At 40.5% G+C, this 17,865-nt stretch overlaps 1 protein-coding gene across 1 annotated transcript; it reads right to left on the bottom strand.

Annotated features, from left to right (window-relative positions):
- Positions 1 to 132: 132 nt before the first annotated feature.
- On the bottom strand, positions 133 to 17,394 carry lonrf2 (LON peptidase N-terminal domain and ring finger 2). Its single transcript, XM_046054658.1, has 12 exons — positions 15,622 to 17,394; positions 8,611 to 8,729; positions 6,377 to 6,499; positions 5,889 to 6,044; positions 5,017 to 5,242; positions 4,067 to 4,166; positions 3,706 to 3,820; positions 3,181 to 3,302; positions 2,538 to 2,724; positions 2,264 to 2,398; positions 1,776 to 1,925; positions 133 to 1,027 (listed from the first exon to the last, which is right to left on the bottom strand). Exons 1-12 carry the CDS (start codon positions 16,364 to 16,366, stop codon positions 869 to 871), a joined length of 2,337 nt encoding a protein of 778 aa, XP_045910614.1. The 5' UTR covers positions 16,367 to 17,394; the 3' UTR covers positions 133 to 868.
- Positions 17,395 to 17,865: the final 471 nt, after the last annotated feature.

The raw sequence follows: 17,865 nt of genomic DNA, 5'->3' as shown, positions 1-17,865 counted from the left end.
AAAAAATCCTGGTTCCATTATTGGGAGAAGTGTTAACAAATCAGATCAAGCCCTCGTACATTGATTGCTCTGGTCTCGTCCTGTCCTCATTTTCAACAGCTGCTGCCACACACATACACACACCAGCACACAGGAATCTGTCCTCATGTGCAACTTGCCGAACGGATTCCAAAAATGTAGCAGGGAGAAAAGGGATGAACATCCAGATACTACAGCCTCATCAGTACATTCACTTTTGTGTGTTGCAGTCATCACAGGTGTGTTCATGTTGCACTAGGTGACTTTTCGAGTGGGTGACTTCTGTTTCAGCTTATGTGAAATACTGCTTAGTGTATGTAGGAAAGGTTTTTCCTCTTGAACCTGATCCTTTTCACTCACACTGATTTTCTGATAAATTTTCTTTCCTGCATAACAGAGTCGGGGAAATGACCCAGAAGTGACCTAAACAGCTTACTGCTTTTACCTCTGCCTCAAAAGAGAACAAGAGGTGAGAGGTCACTTGCTCAGATATTGTAGCCTGATTCGTCCAGTGAGAGAACGCAGGTGGGGGTTGGCTGGATGAACAGACAGAAGTGAAACCAGGAATGTCCTCATGCCAGCAACCCGACCCACCTGACGCTCACCACAGAACTGACACGTGTGCTCAGAAATGCTGCGCTACACAGGAAGGAATTCATGAGCATCTGAGAGAACGAACTGATGTAGGTATGGGCCAGTAAATGAAAAATGCACACGTATAAACGAGTGAATGGATCATTCGATGAGTGATCAAATTAACAAATGAATGACTGAACAAATGAGCGAATGAACTGCTGAACTGCATAGAACTCCAAGCGGTTCAGGTCTGTCTCCCCGAGCGGCTGGGCAATCACCGCGGCCTTTTGCGCGTGACGAAGATGAGGACCCTGCGGATGGCAATGAGGCGGTCCTTGAGGGATGTCATGGCCAGGATGGTGAGCTGGGCTCGACCCTCCAATGGAAGGACAGCAAGAAGCCACCAGGACCAGGCCGGACCACTGGGACTGCCCTGCAGAAGAGAAAAGATACATACAGTTGATTTCTGTATATTATAAAACTTTTACTCTTTAGATGATGACGGGGTAGGAAAGATTTCTCACTCAAAAATGAAACATTAAATTAAAATTTGTGACTTAAAGATTGTGACAACTACATTTATTATGTAAGCTACAGGACGAATGTGTCTATTCACCTCTGTATGCGTCTTTCCACTGACAATTACTGTGCGGTACTCAATGCATTTGCTCTCTAGTGCTGGTTTTCTGCCAGTTTGAGCAGAGAATTGTAAAAAGAAAACCTGAGGCAGCTGATCGAGGAAACAGCTACCGTCCCACCTACTTACTGCTCTAGGAAAATATCCATGCTCCCTAGGCCTCTGACTGCCAAGGAATGCAGCTTTAATACGAGGACACTTGTTGGACACTCCTAACTACATTCTTAAGCATATGGTGTTCGTATTCATGCTTTCCTTTTTGACAATAGTCTTGGATAACCAGCAATTTTTTTTTCTTAAAACCATGTCTACAAAGGAAGCATCATGAAATCGTGGATTTTTAAATTATCCTTTCCTTCGTTAAACATCTTATACAACATAATCTTAGCAGATAATGAGGGCAGCAATGTGCAATCTGTGTTGTTTCAAGCAGTTTCAGGAGGCTAACGGTAAACTGGCGTCTTGTTTCATCATATATTTAGATTTAAATCTGTAGTGATCGCGGTAAAAGTGGTGAAATTATGCTACACGGGTGTTTGCACACCTGTGGGTCGGGATCTTTGCTGGGAAGGTGTCCGAAGTGGCTCAGGATCTGGCTCTTCATGTTGTCTTTCAGGGAGGTGAACCAGCTGTTTGCCTGCTCGTACACAGAGTCGTGCAGCTTCAGAAGCTCCACCAGCTCCTCCCCCTCCACCTGATTGGACACAGATTTTAAGTTTGTTTTTAAAAATACCACTGACCAAGATGAGTAAAGATGGCAGAAGTTGCTAAAAAAAACAATAATTTAAGTATATATCTATTAACATCGGCAAACCTATGTATTTATTAGTGCAGGAGGAGGACAGTTTCCCCCCCTCTGGAAAGATTCTGTCAGTGACTCAGAAGGGAACTCAAGACAGCTTTTTCCCCCCACTGCTCAGCTATCACAAAGTTGCTTGAGGCAAAAACCTGAGTTCTACCTTGAGTGACATTTGCTTGACAGTAGCATAATGCAAAGTGTCTGAAATGAATACATCCACAGCCTCAGCCCACCTTCTTGTCTTCCAGGTACTCTATCTTGGCGGTGTGGTAGCCATCTCTTTGGCCATGGCTAAGGACCTTGAACCGTGACACACCAATGGTGTCGACCACTGAACGACCGTCAGGAAAGAACTTCACATCTCGCACCTGAAAGAGGAAATTTTATCTTGTACTTACACTGATAAAATCTTATGAATGCATACAGCGGAGTGAGATGAGGAAATCTGTGACAGGAAAATTAGCAAATGAGTGACATCCTGTGACAGCGCTAGATGCAAACACTTACCTGCAGCATGCAGCCGTAGTCGGCAAAGCCTTTGAGCTCATCAGCAATGCACATGCCGAACTGCTTTGTGCCCGTCTCCATGGAGCGACGGATCATGAGGCGGTAGCGTGGCTCAAACACATGCAGCGGGCAGGGGATGGTGGGGAAGGCCATGGTGCACACAAAAATGGGCACTTCCTGGTTCAAGCTACAAGAGACACAGAAGAGTTTGTTGAGACTGAGGTGTTTGTAGAAAATATGTTTAAGGCTTTTTAAGACCACTTAATTTCATCTGGAACTAGCAAATCAGACTTTAAGAGGGCAAAATTAAAGTCTACATGACATACAGTAAACATTTGATTATTGTTATTTGAAATTATAACTTTTCTCCATCATAAATATTTTTGGATACCTTATTTTTGTTAAATAGAGGTAGAAAAAAACAGAGCAAATGCATTCTGAATAAACAAGACCTGTAAAAGCTTGATATAAGATGTTAACACTTTAAATCCACATTAACTGAGACATGTCTCTGTATCGGTTGTATAGGTTTAGGGTTTTACTGTTCTAATAAAAAATAAAAAACTCTTAACATTTATTTTTACATAGTAAATAAACCCTTTCATTGTGTGGGTGTGTGTATTTGCATGTGTGTGAAACTGACTTTGACAGCTCCTTCATCTCCTCTTCATGGATTTTCTTCCTCTCAGCCAGCTCATCTCCAAGGTAACGCTGCAGCACTTCCTCCATCAGCAGGGTCTTGTTGTAGCCCCTGGTGGCCAGATACTGCAATGACAACACACAAACAATAACTATGCTGTCGTTTTCATTATCAATTAATCAGTTTGCCCTATAAAATGTCAGAAAATAGAGAAAAATACCCATTGAAATTTTAAATACTTTGTTTTGTCCCACCAAAGCTAAATCTCGCATTTGAGAAGCTGGAACCAGAAGATGCTGGTATATATTTGACAGATAAATTACTTTAACAATTTTCAAATTATAAAAACTGATGTTGATTAATTTCATCTGTCAGTTTACAAATTGGATAAAATAATTTTTTCAGCACTACTACAAACTACACAAAAGTCACAACACTGAGGATGTTATTACCTTTTTAATATGGAGGTAAAACCCTATTGAGAACAAAGTGTTTTCGCATTTTGGATTATATAAAATGTTTGTGTACCTCTGACAGATTCTCCTTGCACAGAGGGCAGTTGGGGTTGTGGTCCAGGCAGCGCTCCAGACATCTGAGGCAGAAGGTGTGTCCGCAGGGAGTGGCTACCGGCTCATAGAACAATCTGGAGGAGAAATTACAAAACACTCATGAAACTTTAACATGCTCCCGTTAACACTGGCTGTTGGCCAATGATATCATGGCTGCATCATGTATTACATGCAGATACGTCTTGATAATTGCATTCAGATAAAAAATAAAAGTGTTGAAGTCATTTTGGTCCCAACTGTTGAAACCTGTAAATACTGTGTATGCATGCAGTTACTGTGCGCGCGTGTGTGTGCTGGAATGTTGGACTGTGTGCTGTCACCTCATGCAGAGTGAACACTCCAAGTCTCCACTGTCCAACAGCTCAGCGGGAACCGTCCTCCCTCCACACACCGTGGCCGTCTGACAGCTGTTCACCTCGTCTGTTCAAAACATCACAACATCAGGATACACATATCTGTGTGTTCAGGTTATTCGTTTTCGTGCTTTGTTTTCCTGGAGTGACAATCAGACTGTTTGTCATTAAAAAAATTTGTATGTAATGCGTAATAATGGAACAAATTTCTTTGCATTTAACATTAATTTGATTATATAAAGTATATACTTACTAGTCATTTAAAAAAGCAATTAGTTGTACTAGTTGTTCCTTTTATTATTGCATTGCATCCTAAAATGATGGTGTTATGCTTCTTTGCGTTCACTAGGTCGTTACTGAATGCAGTCTAACTAAGAAATAAAATAATACAAATAAAAATCTTTAAAAGTTTTAAATTACATCGTTTAATTCTTAATTTCCCGCTTTGTTTTACTACTACAAATGCTGAAATTCCCCACTTTACTCAAAAGCAGTAATGAGTACACAAAACAAATTGGACCAGCAATGATTTATGTTACTGATGGGGTTAAAGTTATGCACGAGTTGAAAAATAAAAATAGTCAATTTAATAAATTTGATAATTTATTGATGATAATCAAAAAACACCAGTTGGTTCCCCAAGCATCCAATCGGTGACACCAATAAGAGTGAATTATTTACAACTTTTGCCAAGTAGGGAAAAAAAAAAAAAAAAAAGAAAAAAAGGGTAATATTGGGTCCAATATCCATTTTTTTGTTGTTTGGCTTATGGTATTGCGAAACTCAAGAAATAAAACAAAAAAGCAATTTACAAACACAATTAAAACACAAGGGAGAAGAAAACTTTTCAAAATAAAGTAATACACCCATATTCAGTGATCAGTCTTTTATGTGAGTCATCACTCAGATTCTCTTACCAGGTCTGAGCAGTTTAGAGGGAGGGTTGAAGATCGCTGAGGGTCCTTCTCCGCTGTGTTTCCTCTTGAGGCCACTAGGTGGTGCTGGCAGTGCAGCCAGAACGCCGGCCAGGGTCTTGGTGTTGCTCTCCCCTGCAGCGCAGTCTGATTGTCCAGGAGACGGAGCAGACAGTCTGGACGATGAGTCGTCTACTGGAGCGCTTTTAGTCACATTGAACTCTGAGTCCTGGACACACAGACAGACAGAGATTATTGAGCTAGACGATGATGAAGGGATAATCATTTTGACAGCCGCACTTTGCTCCAGTGCACCTTCATTCAAAATGTACAAAATGCAGTGCAGTACATTTAATTTACTTGGTGAAGTCATTTTTAGTTACAGTTTTTTTTAAACAGTTGGCCCAGTGTACTTCTTGAGAAATAAAACTGCAAATCAGCACAGTTGTCTGTAGAGATCCAGTCTATTTCCATGTATCAAGATGCAATGAATTTCCCTGATATGAACCTGCTAACATAAACACAAATAACAATATGCTTTGCCTAAGGCCAAGATCACACTAATCATCCTAATTACACAAATATGGAAAACATCTTTCATGTTTTCAAATGTCTTCCTTCCACACTTAAGGGGTTTTCAGATCATTAGGGGTAAAGGACTTAAGCTGATGATACACGGGGCAACTTTGTAAATAAAATAAAACTAAAGTAAAATAAACACATGATTTGCAGTAAAATAAAGTTAACAGAAAACAAAGGGCAGAGCAATAATTGATTATTATAGTTTTATCTTCTCAGTGTTCCTTAAAGCATTTAGTTAAAATGTCCTTTTGACAGACGTTTCCATTGGTCTCAGTGTGTTTGTGTGCACTAACCTGTGAGGAGGAGCCAGGTCTCTGTGTGAGCGGCCTCAGAGACCTGAGCAAGGCCGGTGGTTTGATGAGGCGGGTGGCCATCCCCCCCTGCAGTGGGTGCAGCGGCGTTGGTAGGTCCTCATTCTCAAACACAGAGGAAAACAGCTCACTAAGGATCTGCAGGATGAAATAAAGCAAGGCACTTGGTCAGTGTTTACAATACACACAGACAAGGAGTAGTCGGGAAATTTGCTTTTCCTTGGGGCCATGTCACAGTAGGTGTAAGCAATATACTGATGCTACAAATGGTAGTTAATAAAACAAGAAGAAGTTGATGCAGGTCGGGTTTCCAACAAAACATATTACTTTACTGCAATATTTAGGTATTTCTTTCAGATTGCTGTCATTTCCATTAAAAGGTTTTATGGGCAAAATAAGTGTTTCACATAAACAAGAGTTTGGAAGCATACTTGATGAGCATTTCTTTTATTTAACTGAGCTTCTCTTACCTTCTGAGCCTCCAGTTTAACTTTGGTCCAGTCAGGCTTCAGCGCCACACACACAAAGTATTCCTGCAAGGCCTCATCGTTCCGGCCTGCTTTACTCAACGCTGTGGCCTTCAGAAAGTGAGCCTGAAATAAACATAAAAATTGTGCGTCCGTGCGATTAACGAGATCCAGTATTTTCTTCTATATGCAAAAAGAAAATAAACAAACAAACTTATTTTGTCCATCTGATTGTTATCACTAAACAAACAAAGGCATGACAACTCTGAACACATAAAAATAATACAAATATAAATAATTAACAAATTTTAGTGCTTCCAAGTGACAGTCATTTATGAAAAGCTGATGCCATCGTTGGATGATTGTTCCAATTAGAACTTTTTGATACGACTTGACTGCAGCTCTGGCAGAAAGGACACATACGTCTCTACCACAAGATGTTAACAACTACATGATATTGCTGTGTACTACATCTACAAGTTATAGCCTTTTGGTGTTGCAGCTTCTAAGCATTGTTTCCATCAACGTTTAAGCGCTTTTTGAAGTGTTGCATTAGAAAAGGTTGATTGCAAAATTCGAAAATTCAAAAACATCCTAATTTTGCAAAAAAGATTTTACGCTCGCTTAAGGTGGTTTTTGCCTTCGTCAAATAAAAAAAAAAAAAAGAAGAGTTAATGCGCTAAATAAAATCACATCTGATTAGCTGTTTCCACTGTCGCCATCTTGCCAGATATTATCATAATGCGCGGAGACATGGCTGGTAACAGTTTGCCCAGTTGAAACACATTTCTGAGAACCTCTCTACATCTTTCTAAGATCAGTGGCCCTCAGGTCCACGCGGCTGGTTTTGTTTCTGGTTTGGAACCCATACATCTTGTTTATTACAGCCATGTGTAACGTCAACTACTGATGTAGCTAGGCCTGGTTTATTCACTCCAAACCAGCTGATGGAAACATTTTTTTGAGAAATTTCAAAAGTCCGTTTAAAATTCGCATGACAATTAGATGGAAACATGGCTATTGTCAAAGTGCCTCAAAAATATTGTAACATTATGCCAGGGTGGTTAGCTCTAACTGGGCTGCAACGATTAGTCGACGTAAATGACGACGTCGATTATAAAAATTTGTCAACATGAAATTTCATTGTCGATGCATCGTTACAGAGATGCAGTTTAAGGGAAAGATAGAATCTTCTCATTATGAAGATTTCTGGTTGTTCATTTCTAACTGCAATGCGCTACATGGAATGTTAGGGGCTGTATCGTACCACTGTCTGCCACGACTGCCTGACTGTGAGACTACTCACGAAGAAGAAGCTTTCATGCGAGAAGCGGAGAGCAACTGTTGCTTTATTATTCTAAATACACTTTACATTGTTAGTCTACTGTTGTGGTTGTAGTACTTGCTTTTATTTTATATACAGTTCCAAAACAAAAATCTTTGTAAGTAAGTTAAAACCTACTTGGCAATAAATGAGATTGTGGGCTTATTGTTTTGGGTGATAAAACCTGGCTGTTATCTAGGAGCAGCCTCTCCATAGTTCTTTGCATTCTTGGTTTTGAGGTCTCATAGATGATGCTGGCTAAGAGAACGCTCTTTTAGTTGTGAAGGCAAACATGTTAAGTGCAAAAGTAAATCAGTGAATTATAGGAGTATACTACGCTGTCTTGTCTTCTTCCCTAGTGTTCATTCTGAAAAGTAAACCTCGTTCATTTAATGGTAACGTTAGCTAGTTAGGCCGTGTTGGAGACCAGTAATTCACTTAAAAGGTATTTAATTAGTTATATGGTTTAATTAGGGTTAGGGGGTGAGAAATTAATTGTGACTAATCAAATAAATAATTAACAGTTTAGTCGACTACGAAGATAATCATTAGCTGCATCCCTAATGTTGCACGTTATGTACCAACATAACGTTAATATATCTTAGTTTAGAATAAAATGTTTTAATTTCCATATATGTTCACAAGTCTCCAAGGTTGCTATACAAACATGTCTTATATCACAACTACTAAATTAAAAAAGTTTAATGCATAAATTTGTGAAAAATGGACTATGAAACAGTTACTTGTGGCACCATCATTATGTAGTTTTATTTTGTTTTTTATTACTTAGAAACAGTAGTGGACAGTGTTGTCTGAGAGCAGGAAAAGGAACAATTTTCTGATGCTTACGACCAAAAGATCCTAGTGAACATTTGTTTAAAAAAAAAAAGACAATTTCAAAATTGTGTCTCACCTTTGTCCAGAGCGGTTTTAATCTACAGAGGCTGTTGGTGTCCTGCACTGCCTGACTGAAGTTCCTCATCTCCATGTGCAACTCAGCACGCTGACACAGCAGTCTGCCTGAAGAGGGCACTGTAGACCACAGGGGGGGGAAAAAAAAACAAAAACAAAAAAAAACACACACACACACACACACACAAGGTCAGTGAATAGGCCTCCAGGGGATGGACTTTTTCTAGGTCTGCACAGAAGTAGGGCAACAATGTAACAAGTGACCTATTTAATAAGCGAGAATGCTATGAAACATGTGTAGTGATACAGCTACATAACATCAGTCGTTCCAGAGACAATTACTAGTCTGTTGTCACTGTGTGGCAATATTATCTAGCAGGTTTGTGTGCCACATTAGCAAATGATACACCTCACTGTCATCATTTTCTTTTCTAAGAAACAAGAACTTCCAGTATTTCAACTGTGTTGACATAGGATTTGTTGAAAGATAGCTAGCTATGGTTTATTTTCATGCAGCTAACTACTGATCACATTATTTTTGGACCAAACCGTTCCTGTGTTATCTCGGAGAATTAAATCCATCTAACCCTAACCCTTAAAAAATAAAATAAACAAATACACATTGTTGTGGAAAACTATTCAAAATTGTGTAAAGCTGCAAAGAAACAGGAGGACAGTTCTTCAGAAGTACGAAATGCTGTCACTGTGTGAATCTTTTTAGATAGACATTTTGAGAGTCTGTTAGCATCGTCTCCTAGTCTTAATGTAACAACTCAACCAAATAATGTAATAACAACTCTTCTTTTTCCATCCTTGGCTTGGGACAGTTTCGGAAAAGACCAAACCCAGTATCTACAGTACTTCAACAAGGTTTCTACAGTTTCCTTTAAGCTCATTGACCTTTGCCTTTGGCACTTCGTCGGTGGAACTTTGGATTCTGAAACACTTTGGAAAGTTATTCAGAAACCATTTTCCAAAAGGCTGGATCTCATCTTCCCAGCCACTGAACAGAAGGTGAACAGGCTGCCTGAGCTGAGTCAGCTGAGACTCGAGCACAAATGCCAACAGCAGGACCAACAGACAATAATTACATGTCCCCAAAATATTGTGCTATAATGACTCCAAACAGCTTTTATGCGAGACTGCAGGAATAAACATTTGGAACATAAGGTGAAGAGAGAAAAGGTGGAGAGCAATTTCAGGAAAAACAACACATTTCTTATTAATATTTTCGCAATTGTGTTATTTACATGTAGTGTACCACTTCTAACCCTAACAAATGTATCTAAATGCCGGCAAGATGTAGTTACAGATGGATCTGGATACTGCAAGTTTTGTGTGTGTTAAGACAAAAATATTTTTTATTGTCCATAAACCTGCATTAGGCATTATTTGGCTAAAAATAATTACCTCTAGTTTATAGTATGCAAAGTCATCATTAGCATCACTTTAAGGAGAAAATTATGAGTGGATAACATGTGATTTAATACCTTTATTCTGAACTTTTTCAATAAAAACAATCAAATCAATTACATTGTTGCACTTTAACTTATACTGTGCCAACAAACATGTCTTTGTCACCCCTGTTCTCAAAACGCTGCTCAATACAATCACTACGTAGTGTGTGATGTGGGAGGTAAGTTTGCCCAGACTGACCACTGCTCAGCATAGCAAGAAATGCCATATGGAGCTGGTAGTCAGAACTAACCAGCCACGAGTAGCTGCTGTCAGACTCTGACTTTGACTGTCACTAGAAGCACATTCATGGTCCTTTGTAAGAGTTTGTGGTACCTGTGCTGTCTCTGAGCTAAGAGGCGTGGCTGTGGGGGAGTGTCAGTAAATAGGCGTAGCCCTGCTGTTAATCATGTTAATGTTACAGGATAGAGCTGGCCTTCTGATATTTATACTTTGCTGCAGCTGATATGAAATATAGCCAACCTCTGAATTACGATTAGAGAATAAATCATGATTTGATTCGCTGACGTCATGATAGCTGCAGTGGACAGTGAGGGTCACATTAGTCTATGTGGAAAACACAATGTAAATCTGGCTCTAAGTTGTGATTCCAAACTATTTACTGGCCACTTTGCCAATTTATTTTTCCACCAAATGCAATTGGCACATCATGGCGGATATTCATTTTGAACTCTGAGTGCACCCCAGGAACTGATCAAACTCCATTTTGTATCCAAGAACCCTTAAATCAAACTAAATGGCGTGATATGAGGAGGATTTCTCTAATAGATTAGTCATGAAAAAAAAAAAAGAAAAAACAAATCACTTTAAGTTTTCATTTCGTTTTGGGCAAAAAAAAAAAAAAAAAAAAATGTTGTAGGCCAAGCATGTGTAAGGTAATTTAAACTGGCAACTCCTCTGATTTGTTGTCATGGTACTTTAGGGTAGTTGCTATTTACAAGTCTGAATCAACCTTCCAGATACCATATTTTTTTTCTTGTGAACTGAACAGATACACCATCTGCATGGGCAAAGAGTGCCAGAGAGCCAAATGTGTGTTATTTGAATCTGCTAGTTGCTGTTAAATTGACTTATCCTGATATCGATTCAGCCGATCAGAGAGGGGCATCTTTTCTGGGGAAACCCCAAAAACATAGCATGAGCAGCACTTTAGCAAATCTGCAGCAGCAGCTTTAGAGCTCCGTCTGTGCCTACAGGATGCGTTCAGCCACAGTACTGAGTGTAGGTCACTGGCATTTTAGTAGTGCTCAGACTCAAAATACACAATCACTGTAGTTATGCTCGAAAGGATAAACGCCTACTGTGTAGACACAATGTTAGGGAGGTTGTGCTGGTGTGTTTAAACCTGGGAGGCTCCCATGACATTCCAATAAATATTAAAAATGGCTCAGAGACATAATACTGACTTGTCTTTTATTTTTGCATGCAGTTATAAATCCACATTTGCTGTAGCTAGTTGACAAGGAGCCGCAATCTTTCAGAAATAAACGCAGGTGTACAGAAACCCCCAAAATACTGTCTCGTAGAGTTTAATCAGCTTATCAGGAATCAGTAAAGATTTTAGCCCATATAAGGTTTAAGAAAACCCAGTAGTGCTCCACAATAATTATTGCTGCATATTTGCCAAATTGTTTTTCCTAGCTGACTGTATTTTGCTGCTGAATCTCTAATACAAATATATATTTTAAAAATCTATTGGTACACATCAGAGGGAATAAGAGAATGTCAGAATATTTCCTATGACTTAATAAAATCATATTAGTGCATAATTAGAACCATACCTCGTGTTAATAAACAGTAATGTGATACATGATAAAGATGTTATCAAAAAAAACATAAGGGATTACTTTGATCATGGTGGCACTGTGCCTCAACCTCTTTTTACTGTACTTTCAAAAACAGGGTCTTATGAGCTTAGACCTAATGCAAAATAGACATTGTTTATAAGTGAGAAATATTAAGACTTAGGCCTTGGGTTACACTTTTCATAGGCAACAAGTTTTACCCATGAAATTACAGAGTGTAGCATGACTGAGATACTGCATTAGCTCGACTATGATGGTAAAGGTAAACGCAGTTCCCCAGACTAGATCTGCTCCAACATCCTCATAACTGTTCACCAGAGAGACACACGGAAGACTTCAGGTGAGAAAAGTGAAAGAAAATGTGAGAAAATGCAGAAAACACTGCTCCTGAACTGCCTTAAAAAAAGCTTGACTGTTACAGTAGTCGTAACCTATCTGTGTCACTATGTAACATGCATTTAATGCTCGGCAATATACTTTGTGGCACTCCCTCAAACCACGATAGTTAAAAATTATATTCAAATAACCTACCTTCCAGGCAGTCATAAAGTTTTTACTGTGATGTAGAGACAATGCACAGGTAAAACTTTACGTATGAAAGGGGCATTAGGGAGTTTTCAGTGGCCACTAGCAGTGCTGTTTTAAGATTGCAACCAGGTGTGTGCTCGTACGCGTTCTCGCTTGAACTCACGAGCGAGCATAATCCAAAACACAACCGCTTTCATATAGAAATCCGGCAATAAATGCAGAAACAACGGCATGCAGGCTGTGGCTTTTTTCAGGACATGTTCAGGCTTTGTTACTTCAATGTTCCTGGCACAAAAGCAGCTCAACACTGGCTCTGTATCTTTCATACAGCACAGCAAGCCGCATATTGGTACAATATTCCCAGAAAAAAGGCAGTGTGACAGCGTCTATAGACAGACAGGGAGACCGCTTCACACAACATGCTGGTTTCTCCAGCCATTCAGATGTTCACTGTGTTTTTACTCGACATCATCTGAATCTGTTTGGTCTGATGCGTTTCAGCACATAAGCCTTTATTGTTGTTTTGTATCCTTACATGGAGTGTGTGTTTTCTGTGAGCTGGTTGTTTTATGGTGTTAGCGGACTGCATGTCGTTAGCTGCCGTGTTGTCGCTGTAGTCTGAGAGGCTCAGGAGCGTGCACAGGGCTGAATCCGACCCGGTGTCTCACATTAAAAGCAGAATAGTGGCTGATGCAAGCAAAAGAGAAAACAAGTGTGTGCTTCATTTCTAAACGAGTTTTGAGCCCATTGACAGTAAGGCAATGAAAATTTGATTTATTAATAAGTAATTTCATTAAAAAAAAACTACATATAGCCCCTTTAATAACTTACAACTCTTGCTCCATAGGTTGCAAAGCTAGTTTGTGTTGTTCTGTCTATGTTTCAGGATCAGACGGGGGCTCCAACATGTACGGCTGAACCAAAGCTGTTTATCAGCTGAAGCGGCTTTGTGCAGTATGACAAAATATGGTGTTTTTTGAAAATGAAACCATGCAAATCTATTCTGGTACAACACCTAAATAAAATTATGAACATGAAAATCAGCATAATATGACCTCTTTAATTTCATTGTACACTGTACTCCTTCAATATCTTTTTAAACAAACAAGCTATTTACAGAAATGTAGGCAGCGGCTTCTCCCAGGTTGTGTTACATTACAAAACATACTGCAATCTCTCCTTCAGTACCCAATATTGCACCCATCTGTTTCACTCTCTCACACAAATACACCCATTATATCACTTTCATTCTGTAAAGGCAGCACATAAGACATGTAGCACAGATAACCACCAAGTGGAAAATAAAAGGCACAGGTTGGCTAACAGCTGTACCTCTGCTGACATCATGAGCCCATTACGCTCATCCTGCATCACAGATACCAGAAGGCGTCCTGCTGCATTTGTTGGGAAAACATTGACTGGCAGTGACAAAGCTGTGAAAGCACTCTGTCCTCTTGTCACCCGGAGTCCATAACAACATGAATCAATATTGGTCTGGGGAGATAAATATCTGAAAAGCTGCCATTTGAAAGCTAAAAACTGCTGCTGATGATAGGAGTAATTTTAGCATTATGACATTGTCTAGCCTACAATGCTGTGCGTCTAAAATGCAATTAACCTACTTAGACAAGTCTTGATGGGTTTAAAATACATATGGCCCATAGACTATTAAATAGTTAGGCAAAAAGTGCCCTTATTTTATAGATTATTCCTGGAGGACCTGATGACACATCTTGCCATTGACACATCAGTGGGCTGAACGAAGATGATGTGCACACAGCTTCGTCCCTGTTGGCTGGCTGACCTTTATCATCGGGATTAACCAATATACTCCCAAACAGATGCAGAGGCATTTTTCTTGTTTACTAGTCCTGTGGAGTTATCGCCACCACTCGCAGTCGCTTCTTTTTGTGTACATAGAGAGTGTGTGGTTAAGCGACAGAGCGACAGGTGAATGCAGCAGAGCAGAGGAAAAGGTGAGCAGGGAAGTTCAGCAGTACATGTACAGTGTAGGTTATAGTTTGTCAGCGAATGAAGGCTGCAGCTAAACCTTGTGTGTTTTTATACCAACTGCTGGAAAAGTGAAAGGGATCATAGCGATCATTGAGGGAGTACACTACAATACATCAGCTCAATGCAGCATCTCTGTATCAGTTTAATAGAAAGAGGACCATCTGTCTGTATTTTTGACGGTATTAAGTCATACCATCAAGATCTCTAAATAAATACCAGAACACCGCCCAAACCTAGAGCACAGTATATTCCTTTCCCTTGACACTTTCTTCTCCAATTAATCCATTTCTTAAACCAACATAAGTGTGAACACCTGAGATATCCCAACTATGCCAGCCTTGTTTCACCCATTAAGCTTTTCAAGGACCATGGGAAATGTATTTTAATGTGACTCAGATATGTAGGCCAGAGGTGGAAAGAGGTTGGTTCAACTTTCCGCAAGGATTCAAACTGTGCAACATGAGACTTGCCCTGGCTCAAAATTAATAAGAACACACTGGTGTTCTTTATGTAAGGTGCCAACAGAACAGAACATTCTGTATTTTGGATCGAAGTTCAAGGGAACAACTGCTTCAAGTGACAACAATCCAAAAGATGGTGCCTACTAAAAGAGTCACTTTGACTGTCAAAGCAAGTTGTTGTATACCAACAGTTAAAAGTTTGCCATAGTCAATCCTCCCTGAATGTTATCCAACACATCTTATGCTGCCAGCTTATGAAACACCACCAGTAAGGGGAGGAGTTAAGACCAACTCAGTCTATCACTGCTAAGGAATGTATTCATGCAGTATTATTATTATTATTAAGTGTTATGCAAATAAATAGAACTAAAATTATGTCCAGAAAGCTTAATTATACACATATACCTTCACCAAGGTTACTCAGTTAAATCACTACAGAGTAGAAATAGAAAACATGTATGAATGCGTCATTGTGAAGACGATAATCGGTATGTGTGCTGCTTAGGTAACGAGCTGCGGTGCGTCATATAACGCCTGACCTCAGTGTAGTCTAGATGGGTAGGAGTGTCGCCACTTGCCGGTGACACCGGGAAGGCAGACTAAAAAAAAAAAGTAGGTCACCTGCACTAAACACTATACTTTTGATTTTTTTTAAAAACTGTCATATTTAAACACATAAAAGAGTACATGAAATATTTTTTTGTGTATTTGAAAGCTGTGCTTCCTTACCTAGATCCACTGCTGCATTGTACTTCTCCAAGGCATCTGAAAGGTCCTGTTTTTTCCACAAAACCTCCCCCTCAATCCAGAATTTCCTCGCTTTGCTCTCTGTTGCAAACAGTTTATCCAGCAGGCCGCTGAGAACAACGTTTAATCTCCGGCCGTTTGGCAGTCCATCTTTTTTGTTCAACTTTAGTTTGCAGTGTATACAGTCTTTGACAGAGTCGTCCTCTAAGCAGCGTTTGCAGAAAGTGTGTCCGCACTCCACTGTAGTGGGCTCATGGAGCAGACACTTGCAGAGGCGACATGAAAACAACTCCAGGGTTTCATCCTCTCCACACTCTCTGTCACTTTCAACCCCGTCTTCCCCGCCGCTGCTTTTACCCTGTCCGTTTAAAGTCCGGGTGATGCCCAGCTCTTTCTCGCGAAGAGTCCGGGCGATGGTTTCCACCAGGAGGGGAAGCTCCTCCGGGCGGAGTTTGCCCAGGCTGGCCGCTGTGCAGTACGAGTCAAGCGCCTCGGAAATCCGACCGGCGCGGGCCAGAGAGTCTGCCTTCCTCAGACACAAACCCCTGTCCGGCTGCTGGAGGTCTGCGAGCTGGGAGCTGTATATCTCAACGGCCAGGTTAAAGTCCCCAGCCCGGTTGGCCTCCTCTGCCACCTCCAGCATTTCGGGAAATATCCCTGCGGCCCCAGGGTTGGAGAGCGGGTGGACGAACACCTCGCCCTGGTGTGACCTTACCCCTGTGTCCATCTTTTTCTTCCAAAGGGAAAGTCAGCTATTTAAACGGCAAAGAGGTTCACTGAGTCAAACTCCCCACGCTGCTCAGAAATCATACCCCAATTTAAGGCAAACTATCATTTACGTCTTGCTATCAAACCAAACCCCCGATTGTACCCTACTATCATCGCTGGCCATTGGAAGTAGGTCAGGACTCATCACGAGTCATACAATCTCCACCCTGATAAAGTAGGTCCGTGTCAAAGTCCCACAAAAAGTAAACTTAAGTTACCACCTTAAAGCTACCTAGTGGGACGTGGATTCCGTGTAAACACCGGCTCTGTCGGGCGGTGTTATTTACTAAGCTTTCCGCTTTGGCAGCCTACTCTCGCCCCCCGTTTACAGCGAATGATGGGAGGCGGTCTGATATAGTCTCTCGGCTACAAATGGAAACTTTCCAAATGATGTGGCTTTTAAGATGACACGAAAAATGATTCTACAGCAATTTTATGTCTAGTCGAGAGTCGGTGGGTAAAGTCCTTCGTGCCTAGCAAGCAAGAAGCTTAATTACAAGTTGGCCTTTCGTGCGAACTAATCGTTAAGATACTATAAAAACTCAACAAAGGAGAAGTTTAGGGTTTAAAATAGTTAACACTACATGGAAGACGAGGATATATTAGATATAGATCAGCTACAGACGCCCAGAGCCCTTCGTCTTTGCTCTAATGATCGACTGCTGGTTTTATGTAAGAGACTCCTGGAGCAAGCCGACAGTTAGCTAACGTTAGAGCTTGTTAACTAGCTAACTCCGATCGCCTCCTCTGCGCTCGTCGAACTCCACAAACGAAGTCTTTTCAACCCGATGTCCCAACACCCGTATATTTTACCGGATCCGCGTATCATGTTCTCCTCTTAGAAAACGAGAACACCCCTGAAAAAAATAAAGCAGTCTCGGAGGTACTCCATCTTGGTCGCTAGCCAGCTAGCTTCAGCAGCTAAAGGTTGTTTCTTCTTCGGATTTCATGCACAGTTCACAGAAGCGAGCGCAGAGCGTCACGTGACGTACGAGGCGGGCTCCTATTGGCCAGTTATGTGGTTCACTTATATAACGCAGTTTTATTGTATAACCTCTCAGACATCCGTGGACGACTGAGTTGTACCAAAACAAGCGCACAGTTATTGTCTTTTAATGCGGTTCCACACGTGATAAGCAAAATAAGATGCCTTTAGGTGAAATAAGAGGGATCCTCGTGTTCTGTTTTGACTTGAGTTATCATTTTGTACCTGGTTAATATAGTTCAGGCTGTGGGATTGTTTCAATTGTTTTATGTAATGCTTTATATAAGCAGTGTCTCGCGTCTGGTTATGGAGTTGTTATGTATGACTCGAGACAAAAAAATAAACAGAAAAAGAAGCCTGGTTCTAGATTCTGGATTTCAACCAACCTCAAAGTTTGTGGTGCTATTCGAATGTTGTAGTTATGACCCAATTCAGGAACTATAGTGATTGCAAGCAGCAACCAGCTCACGAAG

This window comes from Micropterus dolomieu, linkage group LG07, assembly GCF_021292245.1.
Source record: "Micropterus dolomieu isolate WLL.071019.BEF.003 ecotype Adirondacks linkage group LG07, ASM2129224v1, whole genome shotgun sequence".
Lineage (NCBI taxonomy): Eukaryota > Metazoa > Chordata > Actinopteri > Centrarchiformes > Centrarchidae > Micropterus > Micropterus dolomieu.
Note: the sequence above shows the minus strand (reverse complement) of the source record. Positions and strands in the feature narration are given on the sequence as shown.